Raw genomic sequence first — 16,616 nt, forward strand, 5'->3', positions numbered from 1 at the left:
TTGCACCAGCTGGGGGTAAACAGCATTGGTCAATTCTGCTATTGCATCTTCAGTCTGCTGTTGAATCCTAAAAACTGTAGGGACTGAACAGGCTTTGATGATCCCAAGGGATGGCTAGAACAAAGGCTTGGAGGCAAACGCTTTTATGGAGGAAATGGTCCAGTAAGGAAGTGATTCATGTGCTGAAACATATGCAACTCGTGCCGTGGTGGATGCTGTGCCTCCCAGCCACCTTCTAGCTCCCACCCTGTGCTGCTGGGACGTGGCCTGCCAGATGTGCTGGTCTGCCCAAGGAAGAGCCTCTCTTTAGAGGCAAGGAAGGCTGTCTGGGCTTTGCTACCCTTGCTGAAAGCAAGTTCTTGGTATCAAAAGGCTTCCTTGGGACTGGGCATTCAAGCACTTACAGCTAGGGACAGATTTTTCTAAAGCATCAGGGCTCCCCAGCCCTTTCTGTCTTCAGACAACCTTGGTGGATCTAAATGCATCAGAGCATTATCACAGCAAAGTGACAGGAACAGATCAGAGGTGCCACAATGCAAAGTCATCAGGTGTGGGTTTCCTAAGGATGGCTGAGGGCTGCATCACCCTCTTCTGCCTGTCTGATTGCCCCAAGCTCCATCCTTGTGCCAGCTGGTGAGGTGGTGTAATGCCATTTGCTTTGCCTGAAATCTCTGCTGTACCCCACAGACTCTGCAAAGAGCTTTCTTGTCCTCCCTCTTACCTGGCTCTGCACTGGGATTTTTGCCTCCTTTCATTGATTTGATTTGAATGAGCCTGGCCAGTTCTTGGGCAAGTCATCTCTTCGTTTCCCTGAGCTAAGGAAAGTCAACAGCAAGAGAAATGCACAGCAGGGGCTGCAGGAAAGGAGTGTCCTCCACCATCCTGAATGAGGTGAATAGCTCTAAAGCTGCTCACATCTGTGCAGGTGGGAGCAGGTGAGCTGGGGTGTTCTGCCAAGTACTGGGCAGGCACTGCTGCTGGTGTAACACACCGTCTTCCCTTGCTGTCTTCACCGCCTTGTCTGTGCATCTTTTTGGCACTGCTTTCTCTAGCCCATAGCCAGAGGAGACAAGAAGGGCACTTCAAAAAGAGCCACATGGAAAACACAATTCAGATGGAGAAGAACTTGGTGGTCAGTCTGGCAGGCAGCACAGGATCCTCAGGAATGGGAATGCGGTGGTCATCATGACTGGGTATTCATGGAAGCAGATGGGGTTATGGTGGGTAGCAGCTAGCCCTGCTCACGTGGGCCTCTCCAAAACCTGCAGAGCAGAAGAAGCTGAACCCTCTGTCTCCCATGTGACCGTGAAGGTCTCTTGTGGTTGCAAACCAGAGCCTGGTTCCAGCTGCCACGTCTGGGAAGTGCCACCCTGTGTTTGCTAGCCTGGAGAGGGGACACCACAGAGCACACAGCTGGGAGGGCTTCAGGCACAGTAAGCACCAAGCTGAGCTCTGACAATGCACTGAGACAGCAGACTGATTGCATCCCCTTGTGACTCGTTTCTGGCTGGCAGGTCTTGATCTGTGTGCGAGCAAGGTCCCAGCAGAGAGGATTCTTGGACCTGTTTCTCACCTTTGGAAAATGCAAGGAGCTGCATTCCCTGTGGGGTCTGGTGATGAGGCCTTGAAGCAGCTCCTGGCAGTGCTGAGCTCTTGGCCTAAGAGCTGGAAGGCTGGGGCATGCCCAGGTTCCTGTTTGTCTCCTGCTCTTTTTCTGGCAGTTCTTGGAAATGCTTTTCTAGGGGATTTTGGCATGCCCCTGGAGTGGAAAACGCCCACTTCCATGTTGCTCTTTGGCTTAATGGTTATTTTATCCTGTTACCACCTTACTGACTAAGGGTCTCTAGAGGGTGAGCCTCACAGCCCTGCTCTGCCTGAGATGTCAGGCATCTCTCCTGCCTGGGACCAGCACTCGGAGGGAGCATCCCTTCACCTCATGGGCTCCTTTTCTTGCTCTGTGTGCTCAGTCATCTCTTCCGCCTGCTACTGCTGCCAGAAATCACATGTTTCAGGATGGCCAGGAATCCCCTTCTGAAAATAACTCATCTTAATGACTGTGTCTTCATTTAAGAGAGTCCAACTTCAGGAAGACAGTTCATCGGTCTTCCTTAGCTAAATGATTTTCCGCCCACATTAGCGCTCTGCCTTGCTCTCTTCTGTTGCCCCAAGCTAGCTTGCAGAGCTGATGTTCACAGGAACAAGGGGCTTCTATGTGATATGGGGTCTGTGCCATCCAGGTCTGTGCCTGTCTAACAACACCTGTGGTATGCAAGCAGTCCTTCCCTTCTGCTTCACCATGTTTGCATTTACCTTGAAAAGTGGTTATCCAGAAAATAGCACCCATCCCTTCCTGCTGGTGACAGAGGCTGCTTTTTGGGGTGGCAGAACAGCTTGGTGCTGGCTCTGGTGTGACTGTCTCTTGATGCACAGCTTTTTCAACCAGAGAGGCAACACTTGTGAACCCTCCAACTTCCTTGAAAGCCCCAAAGTGGACGGGGAGAGCTGAAGATGCATGTTGTACAGGTACACTTGCAGCTCTGATGCCTGGCAGTTGCACATGGCGATGCTCTGCGTCCACCTGGGAGCATGGCAGTTTGGAGTAGCAGTACCCTCTGTGCTAAAAGCACAGCTGATGTCCTACAGTGGCTTAGAAACGAGCTCGAGAGCAAAGCTCTTTGGGGCAGTGTCAGACTATAACTCCTCGTAAGGCCCTTGGGCACGGATGCTTGTGGCCTGTCTGGCTGCTGCTAGCATTTCCTTTGCTCCCTAAACTGCCCCGGTGGCTCAGCCAGCCAGGATGGAGAAGGAAGAGCTATGCCTTTGTTGGCCTGTTTGTCACAGCACTGCTTTCCCCTGATCTCTCCCAGAAGTAGATTTGGGAAGGAAGGGCAAAGTTCCCCCCTAAGCCAAGTGACAGGTCTCTTTTGCCTCCTGCAAGGTGGAGTCATAATGTCACTTGTGCAAATGTTTCCTTTCCTAGGCTGGTGGAAGAGCCTGGCATCCTCTGTGATGGGCCATCAGACCGGTAAGGACCTCATGTCCTGTTGCCTGGGGCTGGGTGCCACACAGAGGCATGTGATGCTCACTGGCTTAAGCCAAGCCTTGCTGGGCAGCTCCAAAAGGATGGGCTGGGATTTGAAGTGACTGCTGATGCTCCTGGCGGTAACTTGCTCTGGGTGTTGTGTGATGTTTATTTGCTTAATCCTGTAACATCTCCAAGGGGACCAGGCTGCTGATGCTGGTGGGCTGCTCAGGTGCCTGTGCCTGGGTGGATGGGCAGCAGGGACTATATTTAGGGGAAAGTGGAGATATTGGTGTCATGTGCTGCAAATAGGGTAGCTGTTATAAAGCTGGTTTGTTTTATATACCCTGTGACTTGTGGTATGTCTTGCTGGATTTGAGTATGTGGAAGTTTGAGAGAAAAGCTGCTATTTTGTGCTAAGGATGTGAGGCTTGTTCTGCCATACTTGAAACAGGGCCTGGTGCTTAGTGTATTGCTGGGTCTCTCCTTATCAGGTGCCAGCTGCAGGGCATGAGAAGCTCCCATGTCAGCTGGGGCCATGTGGGAATGCTTTTTCTCCTTTTACACCACATGTGATGTAATCCTCTACCCCAGTGAGACCACAGTGTCCTTGGGTTGAGTTTGATCCTAGCTGGCCTCTGGTGTGCACAAAAAGTCCAGCTGGGACCTGGCTGGCGTCGCTTGGGGGTACCTGGGGAGAACTGGAGCACAGCAGCTACAGGTGGACCCTGGGTATATGGCACAGGGCACCAACATCTGCCAGTGCGTTCTCCTGTCTGCGGCGCTCACGGTCCCAGTAGCCATTTCTGATAGCAAAGCCTTTGCAGGGCTTGTAGGGATCAGTTGGAGCAGGCTTTTCTCCCCCTCTAACCCTAACCTTTCTCCTTGGCGTCCTGGCCAGTGACTTGCTTGTTCTCCCTTCTCTCTACCTCACCCTACACGTGCCTGTCATACCTCACAGCATGTCTGATTTCTTCTCTCTCATCTCTCTCCTTGTGCAGCGACACCAACTGAGCCAGAAGCAGTCGTGAAGAAGTACCTGGAAGAGGTGAAGGGCTCTCCCGCTGATGAGGTGAGAGGACAGTGAAGTGACTCCAGCTTGCCCAGTGGCCTCTTCACTGGGGTGCTGTGAAAACCACAGTGATGCCTGAGGACCATCCTTCCTGGGGCATTCCATGTGGTAGATATTGCTGCTTGCACTGGCGCTGTGGATGCTAGGTGGAGAGGCCTCGACATTGCCTGAAGCCCACATGTGGTAACTGGTGACTTGTCCTCGTCAGAGAACTGTGACAGAGAAAGCACCGTGTGGGTTGAGTAGCTAATCCTGGCAGTGCCTCCCCATTTACCTTGGAGCTGGCTGTAGGGCCTGGGGTGGAGGAGGGAGTTTGATTTTGGTCTCCTCTTAGTGCTCATAGAGGTCAAAACTAGAGAGATCAAAACCCTGCACTGGAGCTGCTCTGTAGAGGAGCAGGACACATCCATACTCAGTTCCCACTCTGACTGATGGCAGTTCTCTTCCTGTGCTGTCCAGGAGGTGGCAGAGTAGGGTGATACCAGCCAGATAAGGAAACCTGTCTCTCTCCCTTTAAACCTCAAAGGGAAGGATTAAAGTTGAAGGCAAATCTTCCTAAAGCATCTCCTTGATCGCTTCCTTGGTAGGTCAGTCATTACAATCAGCCTGTGCTTGCACTACATGGTGGTTTTCTCCTTGCTGTCTTGGACTCTAGGACTGTATCATCTGCATGGAGAAGCTGTCCTCCCCCTCAGGTTACGGTGATGCATGCGAGTGCAGCACAATCAAGCCAGAGATGGTTGGTCGTCTGAAAAACTGCCAGCACTCCTTCCACATGCTCTGCGTGCTGGCCATGTACTCCAACGGGAACAAGGTACTGAGCTGGCCCATCCCCACCAGGTCCCCTGTGCCCGGGTGATTCAGCTGTGGAGCTCTGCCTGCTTCTCTCTCCCTGCAGGATGGGAGTTTGCAGTGCCCCTCTTGTAAAACCATCTATGGAGAGAAAACCGGTACTCAGCCCAAAGGGAAGATGGAGGTCTCCACTTTTCCCCAGTCCCTCCCTGGCCACAAGGACTGTGGGACAATCCAGATTGTGTATCACATCAGCAGAGGCATCCAGGTGAGTGCACAGCGCGCTCACAGGAACAGCTGCTGCCGGATAGCACAAGCTGCGAGAGCCTCCCAGAGAAGTACGGGGATCTAGTACAGTACCTGCTGGCAGCCCACCACGGAGCAGCCTGGGGTGCCTGGAGCCAGCAGCTGCGCTGTGTTCTTCAGCGTATGAGTGACTTGAGTCTCCTCCAGGAACAATCTTTCCCCCTTTGAGAGTGGCCCCAGGGTCTACAGCAGCCTTTCACCTACAGCAAAGACTAATGTCTATGTGAAGCAGCGAGGAGACTCAGCCCATGCTCACAAGGTGGGAGGGACCCCAACATCTGGTTTCACAACCCATGATTGAGGTTGCAGGGATTGTAGTGAGCTTGAAAAGGTTTGAGCTGGGTGGTCTTTTTAGGGTGTCATCAGGCCACATGGAAAAAGCTGTGGTTTGGGGTGGTCTCCCACCAGAATTTAAGTAATCATAGAATCACAGAATTGTTTAGGTTGGAAAAGACCTTTAAGATCACCCAGTCCAACCATTAACCTAACATTACCAAGTCCACCACTAAACCAGTTAAGGGTAATGTGAAGAGCTGGCTTTATATCCCAGCATGAGACTGCTCTTGGAGGACCTGTAATACTTGCATGTCTCACAAGAACAAGTTGGATACCTCATACTCATCAGCAATACCTTGCTGCTTTTACATGGAAGAGCTGCTTTGAGATGGACCTGTGTCAAATCCTGCTGCTGAGGGGTTGTCCAACTGATATGAAGATGGATGTGTCTGTACCAAATATGTCTTATCTATTGCAGGGCCCTGAGCACCCCAACCCTGGGATGCCTTACACAGCAAGAGGCTTTCCTCGCTATTGTTACCTACCAGACAATGAGAAGGGCAGAAAGGTAAGGTATCACACCCTGATAACGTGACCCTTCTCAGGTTGTCTCTTGGCCTTGTGCTGCTGGATGGGCACAACAGGGTTGCTTTTGGGAGCTGTCCTCATGATGCTAACCAGCTATTCTTAGTAGTTGTCTGTGCTGTTTGTTCTTTACATGTATTTGTAACCCCTCTGCCTTTGAAAATCTTTGCTGCTTCTTCACAGCTTTGACTGTGAAGACTTACTCTCCTTCATCCCTTTACTGAACAAAATCCCATCTTATCTTTTGGGAAGGCACTCCTGGCCTGTCTTGGGCTATGCAGTTACAAGGGTTTGCACTTAAAACTGCTGAGCTCAAAGTCTGGCTACTGGCTCTTCCCATCCCTGTTTCCTCTGGGTGGATGCATTTGTCTCAACTTGTGCCAATATTTTTCAAGTCCTAGAAGACCAGTGTGCAGGCAGTGGTCCTTCCCATCAGGGGAACCACATGGGTAGCTAGGAGGTGAGGGAGATCCCTTCTGATGCTGGGATCTTTGTTTTCCTCCTGCTACAGCAAGGATTTAGGCTATTAAGCTTCTGGCAAGCTACTTTCATGGTTCAAGTCTCCTAGCTGCTGAAGGCCAGCTTTGTTTTTTCTCTTTGCACCTTTAGGTCCTGGAGCTCCTGAGGGTGGCCTGGAAAAGACGCCTGATTTTCACAGTGGGCACCTCCAGCACCACTGGCGAGAGCAACACGGTGGTGTGGAATGAGATCCACCACAAGACAGAGATGGACACAAACCTGAGCGGCCATGGCTACCCTGACCCCAACTACCTGGACAATGTGCTGGCGGAGCTGGCTGCGCAGGGTGTCACCGAGGACTGCCTGAGACAATGAGCTGGGCCGGGGGCCCGGCTGTGCCGTGCACGTGTCGGGGGCCCACCTAGTGCACTTATTCCTGTTGCCTTAAGTTCCTGTGTCTGACGGCCTGTCACACTGAGCAATAACACTGTACCACGGGAGCCCTGCCTGCTCTCTACAGTCTTTTCTTTTGGGATGGAAGGATATTTTTGTAGAAACCGTGCTTGTGTCTCTGGATAGGGTTGATGGCTACAGCCAGGACCAGCTGGGAGAGCGGTCCTGAGGTGACAGACCCCCTTGGGAAGGCAGAACCTTGCCCTGGTAATGCTTGGGGACAGGACAGGGAGAAGGTGGGTTGTCTCACTCCCACTGGACCAGCTGGAAAGCAGACAAGGGCCTCCCTCAGGCACACTGCAGCTCCCTGTCTCTGAGGCACCTCTTGCAGCGAAGCCTCCTGCCCCTGTATCTCTGCTTGGTTGTAATAAACACTTCATTTCCACAGCAAGTTGCTGCTTTGCCTTCAAGCTGCCTGAGGGCTTAGGGTGCTTCCCCCTTTGGTGGCCCTCAGGGGGCTCAGCCTGCTCTGTGGAGCTGGGGGCACTCAATCCAGCTGGGAGAAAGGAGGGAAAGCTCAGCTCTGCTGGAGGGACACAAATCTCTGCAGGGGCAGGACACGGGGCGCTGGTCCCGGGGGTCAGGGCTTGCAGGCTGTCAGTGCTTCACCTGCCGTGGCCTGTGGCCATGGTGCTGGCGGAGGTGACCCAGCAGTGTCCATCCTGGGGGAAGCTGCAGCCCCCTGCTCTTGCTGTGAGCTGCCATCCCTGCTTCTACTGTCCTGAAGCCCTTCTGGCAGGACCTACCCCTCTCTGCGGTGCAATGGCAGCAGTTTGGGGCTGTTTGTGCCTGGTGAAGCCTCTGCAGGGAGGAGGCTGTCTAACAGCTCTGTGCTGCTGCTGCAGGGAGAGCTGGTGCCACCACGTGGTCACTGGCCACTGTCCTGGCCACCGTCCTGCCTGCTCCGTGCCAGCGGGGCGGTGAGCAGCATGGCAGTGATGCAAGGCTGCTGGCAGAGATGCTTTCTGGGCAGGAACGTGCTCCTGCACCATGAACTCTGCCTGTTACGAGTGCTGGCACCCTGCAAAGTGGGTATTGCTCCAGTCCTGGTGGCCTTGCTGTGCATTGTCCCTGGCTGCTTGTTGCCTGGTACCTGAAGCCTTTCTCTTAGAGCTGTTTCCCTCTGAAACAGCTGTTCCTGGCTGTTTCCCTTCCCTGTGGCCACCAGTCCCAGCTGCAAGTCCCAGGAATTCTTCCTGCTTTAAATCCCTTTGGCACATTAGAGGCCCTGGCGCCATCTGCAGTTTCACCCCCTTCCCGGGAGATCTGCAACGTGGCTGTGCTTCGTGGTAGCTTTGTGACTCAGCATCCTCCTGGGACCAGCATGTCCCAGGCCAGCAGAGGGGCAATGTTTTTTTTGTCATGCCAATATAAAAATGAAAGGGTTTTTGGAGCCGTCAAGGACTGGAGCTTTCCCTAGTGTCCATCTTGTGCTTGCAGCCTCCTGGTTGCCCTCTGCTGCAGGTTCTAGGGAGAAAGCCCCTAAACACCCAGCCAGTTCTGGGGGTCCTACAAAATCGGGAGCTCCTTGGGAGCAGCAGGTAACATGTCTGTGTGTTGCTGAGCTCTACAGAAACGGGCTGCGTCTGCTCCTCTACCCCGGCTGTGAAAGGGGGAGATTTCTAGTTTAAACCTCAGCTTTCTATCCGCAGATCATGTTCTCCCAGCAATCAAAATGCTGAATTGAAGCGAAAATCGAGCAGCGTTCACCTAGCCCTGTACAAAGCCAGAATTTCCTGCTCAGTGTGGCCTAAGGCATCTTCAGCAGACGCTCCTGTGTGTGAATCAGCTGGAGCCTCCCTGTGTCTGGGCTGGTCCAGGGCTGGGGCACCGTGGCATGAGCTGGCCAGGCTCAGCAGCTCATCCCTGGCCGTCGCGTCCTCTGCCATGAGGGCATGAGGCATCTCCTAAAATCCTTGCCATGCTGTGCTGAGCCCTGAGATGGCTCAGCCCCCACAGTGGGGGGATGCGGGCGGCGAAGGGGTGGAAAGCAGGAGAGCTGGGTGCTCTGGCACCGCTGTGCAGGGAAATGCTTCAAACCGGTCGCATCCCTGCCTTGGGGCGGGGTAGCAGCCAGCGGAGGGGGACAGCTCCAGTGCTCTGGCATGGGGCGAAAGCGTGGCTGCGATGCCGTGGTGCCGGTTGGAACCAGGAGGGGACAGAGCCCGAAATAAGTGCTTATAATGCTACCAGACAGGTCTGTCCAAAAGATGTGGGTCGCCCTGGGCCTGGGGGTTTCTCCCCTGTGGTGCCGGCTTGTTTGCAGCAGGGCGGTTACTATTAGCAGAGCCTTGACCCCGCAGGTATGCTGGCCCCGGAGTGGGTGCCAGCAGCTGAAACTGTGACTCAGTGTCCCCCTGCGTCACCCGGCCTCCCCCGCCCTGCCGGGGAGCGCCAAGGAGGGCTCTGGGGTGGCAGATGGGGGGGTGGCGTGTCCCCATGGGCATCTGCTGCTGGCGGGGACCCTGGGGCAGGTATGGCTGGGCAGGAGGAGGGGAATAAGGCAGGGACTGGAAGAGGGAGGAGGGATGGAGGCCGCAGCTGTGCCTGGTTTTCCCCTTTGCAGCTGGACTGTGTAATCTTTGAATGCCCCATTTCCACTTAATCTAAAGGCGCGGTCCCTCTCTTCAGGGAGGGGGGGTAAATCCCCTCCCACGCGAGTGGGCGGCCTCTTGGCAACACCCTCGGCAAACACCGGAGCGGGGAGCACCCGAACCCCTCTGCCTGGAGAGCAGCGGGGGGGGCACAGCGGTGGGGACCCCTGTGCTGTGCCACAGCTCCCGTGCTGGGGTCACTGTCCCTGGCCCCGTCCCAAGGGCTTGGGGGGTCTTTCCCCAGGGAGGGGGGCCACGGCCCGGCCCCTTGCCAGCGAGGGGGGAGGATGGATGGGGAAATGTCAGCACGGAGCGGCCCTGGAGCTTGGGTGTCTCTGTGCCCCTGGCGCTGGGTGGGACCGGTTGCCTTGAACACTTGGGGTTTTGGGTGAGTTTGGGTGTGATGGCTCTGGAGCACTTCCCCGCCTTTGGGGAAAGGCTGGCCGCACCCAGAACCTGGCCCTGGGGGCCGGGTGGGCATGGGGCGCCCACAGGGAGTCAGATACTGGTGGGGCAAATGGGGGTACAGGACCACTTGCCCTGCTGCCCCCATAGCCTTGACAAAACCCCTGACTCCTGCCGACTTGTCCTTGAACACGTCTCCGGTGCCTCCTCTGTGCCTCAGTTTCCCCTTTCGTATCACAGGCTTGTGCCCTGCATCCTCACAGCCTGCTCCGGCGCCTCAGCTCCCCAGGGGCATTTGGGACCAGCGGGTGACCCGGGAGGTGCAGCGGCCCCTCTGCCCGCGGGGTCTTGCTGGGCCGGCAGAGCCGGTGCAAGAATGCGTGGTGGAGGAATGCAGGTCTGGGAGGGTCCGGCACCTCGGGGCAGGCGGTCCCCGCTACAGGAGCTCGTGGGGCAGTTCGTCCCCCCGCAGTGGGACGGGGTGAGCGGAGCAGGGCGGCACGTCCAGCCCCGCTGGGACGACGCCATGGAGCTGCCGTGGGTGCTGCTGGTGCTGGCCGGGATGGGCGCAGCTGCGGGCCTGGGTGACTCCCCCGGGGGGACGGGGGCTCGGAGGGGCTGCGAGGTGTTTTTCCCCATGGGTCTTTGCAAGGTTTTTGTGCCGGGGAGGGGGCTATGGGGCTGGGCGTGGCTGGGGGGGTCCCCCCATTGGTGCCATCCCCCTGGTGCTGGTACCGCCGGCATCCCATGAGCCCCCAGCTGCGCCGGCACCATCATTCGTGGACCTCAGTGCAGATGCGGGTGGGGGTGTCAGGCGTTTCCCGAGCGGTGCGGAACACAAGGTCCCCCCGCTCACCGCCTGCCCCCCCCAGCCCTGCTGCCCTACGTGCCCCGCGTGCCCCCTGCAGCGCTGCCGGGGAAGCTCACCGCCACCACCTTCGCGCTGGAGAGGCCCTGCTGCATCTTTGACCGGCACGCCAACGCCTCCGACAGCATCTGGCTGGCGGTGGCTTTCGCCAACGGTGAGCACCCGCTGCTCCGGCACACGCTCGCTGCTGTGGCAGGGGGACGTGGGGGACCCCCACCGCAGCCGCTCATCCCTCGTCTGTGCTGCGCAGCCTCAGCCACCTTCAGAAACCCCCCGTCCCGGGCCGACGTGCCCCCGTACGAGAGGCTGCCCACCACCCACTCCTACATGACGCTGGAGACGGCAGCGGCCGCGTACGCCTGCTCGGCCCCAAGCCCGGCCATCCTGCGGGTCGGGAGCGACACGGCGTGCGGGGGCCAGGGTGGCCGGGACCCCTGCAACGGGCCCCTGCCCTCCCCAGGGCCCTACAGGTGAGGCTGGTGGGGTGGACCCCCTCAGGTCCTGGCTGGGGTAATTCCCCACGGAGAGCGTGCTCGTCCCCCCCCTGCTGTCACCGCCGTACCCATCCCGCAGGGTGAAGTTCCTGGTGATGGGCTGCCGCGGCCCCAAAGCGGAGACGAGGTGGTCTGACCCCATCCTCCTGCGGAGAGGTACCGGTGTCACTGCTGCCCTCCCATGGGTCCCCCACGCCCGCCCGGTTGGGGTGCCGGCACGTGGCACCGCATCATCCCTATGCCATCACCCCAAAACCAGAGGGGAGAAGCAGCCCCCGATCTCCCTCAGCCACCCCATCCCTCCCCTTTCCATGGCACCATCTCTGAGCCCCCCGTGTCCCCCCATGTCCCTCTCCCCGCCTCTTTCCAGCCGGCAGCCCGAGCGCTATCGACCCCGCGCCCGCGCACCGCGGCAGCGACGTGGTCGTCATCACCTCCATCCTCGCCAGCCTGGGGGCCGCGCTGGCTGCGATGGTGCTCAGCGCCGTCGGGTACGGGGGCTGCGTGGGGCCGCGCTCGGGGGGACGCGTCCGTGGGGGCCCCAGGAGAACACCCCCTCCTCGGCCCCATCAGCAAAAAGATGGAGCGAAGGAGACTTTTTAACATTTAAAAAGCCTTTTTTTTCTGAAATTGGGGGTTTGCTGTAGTTTGGCAAGGAGAAAGGGCCCCTTAGTGGTGGTCAGAGCGGGGGGGCCAGCAGAGCCCCACGGACCCCGCTTGATGCCTCTGCTTGTCTCTCCCCGCAGCGCCGAGGCTTGGGGTTCCCTGTGCCACCGGGATTCGGGGACCGTCGTCTTCGCCCGCAGGTCCTACAGGACCCACCACATCCCCCCGGCCCTGTGCCAGCCCCCGCCCCCCGGCTGCAGGTGCAGCCCCCCGGGGCTGGGCTGCTTTGCCCCCCAGCCTCCTGGTCCGTGTCCTGCAGAGTAAACTCTCGCTTTGCATCTTTCGCTGCCTCCTCCTTGCCCGGCCGCGGGAGGATGCCCGCCCTCCGCCTGCCGCCCCGCTCACGCACCAGCTCGGGGCTCTGTTCACCAGGGCCCCGCCGTCAGCCATGCAGGGCTGGAGCTGTGGAGGATGGGGGCACGGGGACCCCCAAAACCCATCCAGGGCCTCGGCTCGGTGGCATTTGGGATGGGGGCGGGGGGGGGCACATGCTGGCACCGGTGGGGTCTGAGGGGATCCCTGAGGTGGGCATCACCCTGGGGCGGCACCGTCTGCCCCAGTGCCTGGGGAAGGCTGTTCCCACCCGTGCTACAAGCGTGGCAGTTCTCAGCACGCTTCACCTGCGGGCGCTGGGGCATAGCAAATGCTCCCCAGGGAAACGTGCCCAACCTGTTTGCCGCGGGGCCGCAGCCGGCGCAGGAATGTGGGCGGTTGGCGGCCGCAGGTGGGTCCCGTGGGGATGTGGAGCTCGGCTGCCCGCACTCCCGCCCTCGGCACCCAGGCGCCCGCACGATGCTCCCGCTGCTCCTCCTGCTCCTGGCGACGGCCCACGGCCTGGGTGAGTCTGCCAACGCCATCGGGCTGGGCTGGGGATCCCCGCTGTCCCCTGCTTGCGGGGGTCCCCTGTGCACGGGCACTGGGACACCCCCCCCCCCCCGAGGAGCCTGGAGGTGCAGGGCAGCTGATGCCCCCCCCCCGTTCCGGGTGCCTCCCCTAATGTCCCTGGTGTCACCTTCCCAGGTCTGCTGGCACAGCGTGGGGTCCTCTGGGGTCTCGCAGGCGTGTCCCTCCCCGGGTGGCGGCATGGGATTGTCTTTGCTGCCTCTTTTCATGAAGTGTGTCCGAGTCCAAAACCAGGGGCGGGAGGGGAGCTGGGGTCCCGCGGTCGGGATGACGGGGGTCAGCTCCCTCCTGTCCCTGGCCCCACGCCGAGCCCCCAGCACCACTGCAGCCGGTCAGAGCCACCAGTCAGGGGCTGCAGCGGGGTGTCCGCACCCTCCGCCGCATTCCCCTTGGCTTCTTGCTGCAGACCGGCTCCAGTACAAACCGACCCTGGCCAGCCCCAAACTGGGGGGTGTGACGACCACCTCCACCTTCGTGCTGGAGCAGCCCCGCTGCGTCTTCACGGAGATGCAAGGCAACGCCGTCATCTGGCTGGTGGTGGCCGTCCCCGAGGGTAGGTGGGGCGCGGCGAGGCCCCGGGGGAGCAGCCCCGGGCAGGGGTGTGCGCAGGGCTCCCCGCACCCCGGGGGTCCCTCCTCACCCCTGTCCCCACAGCCGTAGACAGCTTCAACAACAGCGTGGGACCGGGGACCCCCGAGCGAGCCTTCCAGGCCTTCCCTGCCAGCGCCCCTGCCTACATGACCCTCAACACCACCCTCCTCAACTACCCCTGCCCCAAACCCGCCGGGGAGATCACGGTGCTGCGCGTCGGCAGCGAGACCAGCTGCACCAGGGATGAGACGAGACCCACCTGCAATGGCCCCCTGCCCAGCCCCGGGCCATACCGGTGAGCCTGCTCGTGGGGATGTGCCCCCCCGCCCCCGGGGCATGCCAGCACCCCCCCGGCTTGGGGAAGCGGGACCAACCTCCCCTCCCACCCCAGGGTGAAGTTCCTCGCCCTGGATGGCTCCAAGCCTGTGGCTGAGACAGCCTGGTCGGACCCCATCACCCTGAGGACAGGTACCGCTGCCGGGGTGCTCATCCTGCCCCTCACACCCATCCCACAGCTGGGGGGTGCAGGGGGGGGGTCCCAGGGGGCTGCACACTGACCACCAGCTGGGGAAACTGAGGCAGGGTGCTGTTGTGGGTGCTGCTGGGGTACGATGGCACTGTGCGATGGTGCATTGTGTTCGCACGATGCGTTTGCACGCTGCAACTGCGCATTGCATTTGCACGGTCCACTTGCACACCGGGAGTCCATATCGTGTTTGCACGCTGCATTTGCACGGCACAATTGCCCGCGAACGCACCGGGCCCCGGCTGGGCCCCCTGCAATGCCCCGGGGTGCACACGCTGCTCCCTCCCCTCCTGCTCTCTCCTCAGCCCAGGCGCCCAGTAACATCCCTGCGATGGGCAGCGGTCACAGTGCCGGCATGATCGCCCTCACCTCCATCCTCTCCATCCTCTTCGCCATCCTGCTGGCTGGCCTGGTGGCCATGCTGGTCTTCTGGGGGTGAGTGTCACCCCCACGTCCCACCCCACTGCCCAGGAGCCGTGATGGGTGCTGGGCACGCAGGACCAGTGCCAGAGGGTGACGCTGGCACCCCGTGGCCCACACCCTCGTCCCTCACCCCCCCCTTCCCTCCCCAGCTCGGATGCCTGTGGCGGCAGCAGCACCTTCAGCAAGCCGGAGGCGGTGACGGTGCAGCGGTACAACACCCACCACGTCTTCGACCAGCCGGCCGCCCAGCTCTGAGCCCCCACCGTGGCCCCGCTCTGCCCCGCCGCCCTCCCGGCACCTCACTGCCTCCCCGCCTGCTCCCGCAGTGGCCGTCACCGTCCCACGCACCCTCAGGTGCCCTGGTGATTGCACCATTGGTGTTGGTGGCACGATGCCCGCCGCCGTGGGGGCACGGCCAGAGCTGGAGTGGGATATTAAAGGCCTTTCCACGTGCTTTGAGCCTGGCCTCCGCCTCCTGTTTGTGACCCCCCCCCCCCGGGGAATGGCACCTGCCGAAACCTCGCCGCCTCCCCCAGCCCCCGGGACAAGCCCCAGAGCCCCGCTCCCCGTCCCTGTGCCCCTGTGCGGGGCTCTGAACCCCATCCCTGGGAGGGGACGGCTGCCACCCAGGGCAGGGTGCAGCCGGGGATGCTCTGGGTGGGAGAAGCATTTTCACACCCGGCTTGGGACATGCGGTGCCACATGTGCCCGGTTCGGATGGGGGATGAGGCCCCCCCCCCCACCCCCGCAGAAGCCCCAGCGCTAGGGTGAGGGGCACAGAAATGCCCCCTGGAGCAGGTGGGGGGGAGCATGGGGGGGGTAATGGGGGGTGTTTCTCCCTGTTCCCTTCACCCCATGGTGATTTCCCCAAGCCCCAAACCTGGAGGAGGGTCTCCCCCAGGCAGAGCTGGCCCAATCCGCCCAGATGCTGCAGATGTTCCCCCGCCAGCCATGAGATGGCAAGAGGGGACCGGCAGCCCGGGGCCTGATCCTGCACTGGGGGTGTGGGAGCCTAATCCTGAGCAGGGGTGTGGGTCCCTGATCCTGCTCAGGGGGGCGTGGGACCTGATTCTGCTCAGGGGGTCGTGGATGCCCTAATCCTGCAGCCTGGGCAGGATGAGACCCCCCTGGTGCTGAGGACAAGAAGGCCAGAGAGCACTGCAGGGTGGCCGTGCCCCGCTTCGAGTGGAGTCGGGGCAGGTATGCATCTAAATATATACATCATACACATATACACAGAATCACAGAATTGTTTAGGTTGGAAAACACCTTTAAGATCATCCAGCCCAACCCTAAACCGAGCCCTGCCAAGGCCACCGCTAAACCATCTTCTGAATACCGCAGGGATGGGGACTCAACCGCTCCCCTGGGCAGCCTGTTCCAGTGCTTGATAACCCTTTCGGTGAAGAAATTTTTCCTAAAATCCAATGCATACAGATATATTAAAACCCCCATATTTTTTTCATGGGGGCCGTGCAAAGGGCAGCATCACATTTATACCTGATCAATGGTTACAGCACCCTTACCAGGGTGTCCTTACGCTGCCTGGGGGGGTGTTAGCAACCTGCCCCCCCCCCCGCTCCTATGCTGCTGCTGCCAGGAGCCGGCCTCCATGGAGCCCAGCCAAGGAAAATCAAGCAAATCTGGCGATTAACCCCTGTGGAGATCAGCCCCGGCGCAGCGAAGGGACGGTTTCATCCAGCAAATGCAGGTCCCCTCCGTCCCGCTCTGTCCCCCGACGTGAACCACCCGTATCACCCGCCCAGCAGCTTCGAGCGGCCGGGGGGGGGGTTTGTCCCCCGTCACGCGGGGGCTGCTGGAGGTGAGACAGGAGGCCCCGACCGCGTGCGAGGCTGGAGCCGGCACACGGGGAGGCGGGAGCGACTGTGGCAGGGACTGCGCCTCGTCCCCCTGTCCCCCTCTGTGGGGGACAGGAGGTGTCCCCATAGCGTCCCCACGGCGGATGGGCAAAACCGCCAAGGACCGGCTGCGTCTGCCGGCACGGCCCTGAGCCTCAGCTTTGGGTGCCCGGCGAGTCCTCGAGCCGAGGCAGGTCTCGCAGGAGGGGTCCCCCATCGCCCCTCCCGGATTTATGGCACCAAGACCCCCAGAAACGCCACCCAACCCCATGTGGGTGCCGCAGCCAGGAGGTGCAACGCTTAAAAAAAACCCCCAAAGGTA

General features: G+C 59.9%; 3 protein-coding genes across 5 annotated transcripts in view; all 3 read left to right on the forward strand.

Annotated features, from left to right (window-relative positions):
- DTX2 (deltex E3 ubiquitin ligase 2) overlaps positions 1-7,006 on the forward strand; it is a 34,633-nt gene extending 27,627 nt beyond the window's left edge. For 2 of the 3 annotated variants that reach the window (XM_075719732.1, XM_075719733.1), the window contains 5 exons: positions 4,024-4,094; positions 4,750-4,908; positions 4,993-5,154; positions 5,947-6,036; positions 6,663-7,006. In XM_075719732.1, coding sequence (XP_075575847.1) covers positions 4,024-4,094; positions 4,750-4,908; positions 4,993-5,154; positions 5,947-6,036; positions 6,663-6,887 — 707 coding nt within the window. In that variant the 3' untranslated portion in view covers positions 6,888-7,006. Of the gene's footprint in view, positions 1-2,980; positions 3,026-4,023; positions 4,095-4,749; positions 4,909-4,992; positions 5,155-5,946; positions 6,037-6,662 lie in introns of all 3 variants that reach the window. The other variant, XM_075719731.1, reaches the window with a different exon arrangement.
- Positions 7,007-10,490: 3,484 nt separating this feature from the next.
- Positions 10,491-11,929, forward strand: LOC142594713 (uroplakin-3b-like). The gene is made up of 5 exons (XM_075720123.1): positions 10,491-10,548; positions 10,837-10,986; positions 11,083-11,302; positions 11,406-11,482; positions 11,697-11,929. The coding sequence occupies exons 1-5, from the start codon at positions 10,491-10,493 to the stop codon at positions 11,927-11,929; spliced, it is 738 nt and encodes a 245-aa protein (XP_075576238.1).
- An 855-nt stretch (positions 11,930-12,784) lies between these two features.
- On the forward strand, positions 12,785-14,690 carry LOC142594733 (uroplakin-3b-like protein 1). Its single transcript, XM_075720182.1, has 6 exons — positions 12,785-12,830; positions 13,302-13,448; positions 13,550-13,781; positions 13,878-13,954; positions 14,318-14,447; positions 14,585-14,690. Exons 1-6 carry the CDS (start codon positions 12,785-12,787, stop codon positions 14,688-14,690), a joined length of 738 nt encoding a protein of 245 aa, XP_075576297.1.
- The last annotated feature ends 1,926 nt before the right edge of the window (positions 14,691-16,616 follow it).

Source organism: Pelecanus crispus, chromosome 12, assembly GCF_030463565.1.
Source record: "Pelecanus crispus isolate bPelCri1 chromosome 12, bPelCri1.pri, whole genome shotgun sequence".
In the NCBI taxonomy this organism is placed as follows: Eukaryota; Metazoa; Chordata; class Aves; order Pelecaniformes; family Pelecanidae; genus Pelecanus; species Pelecanus crispus.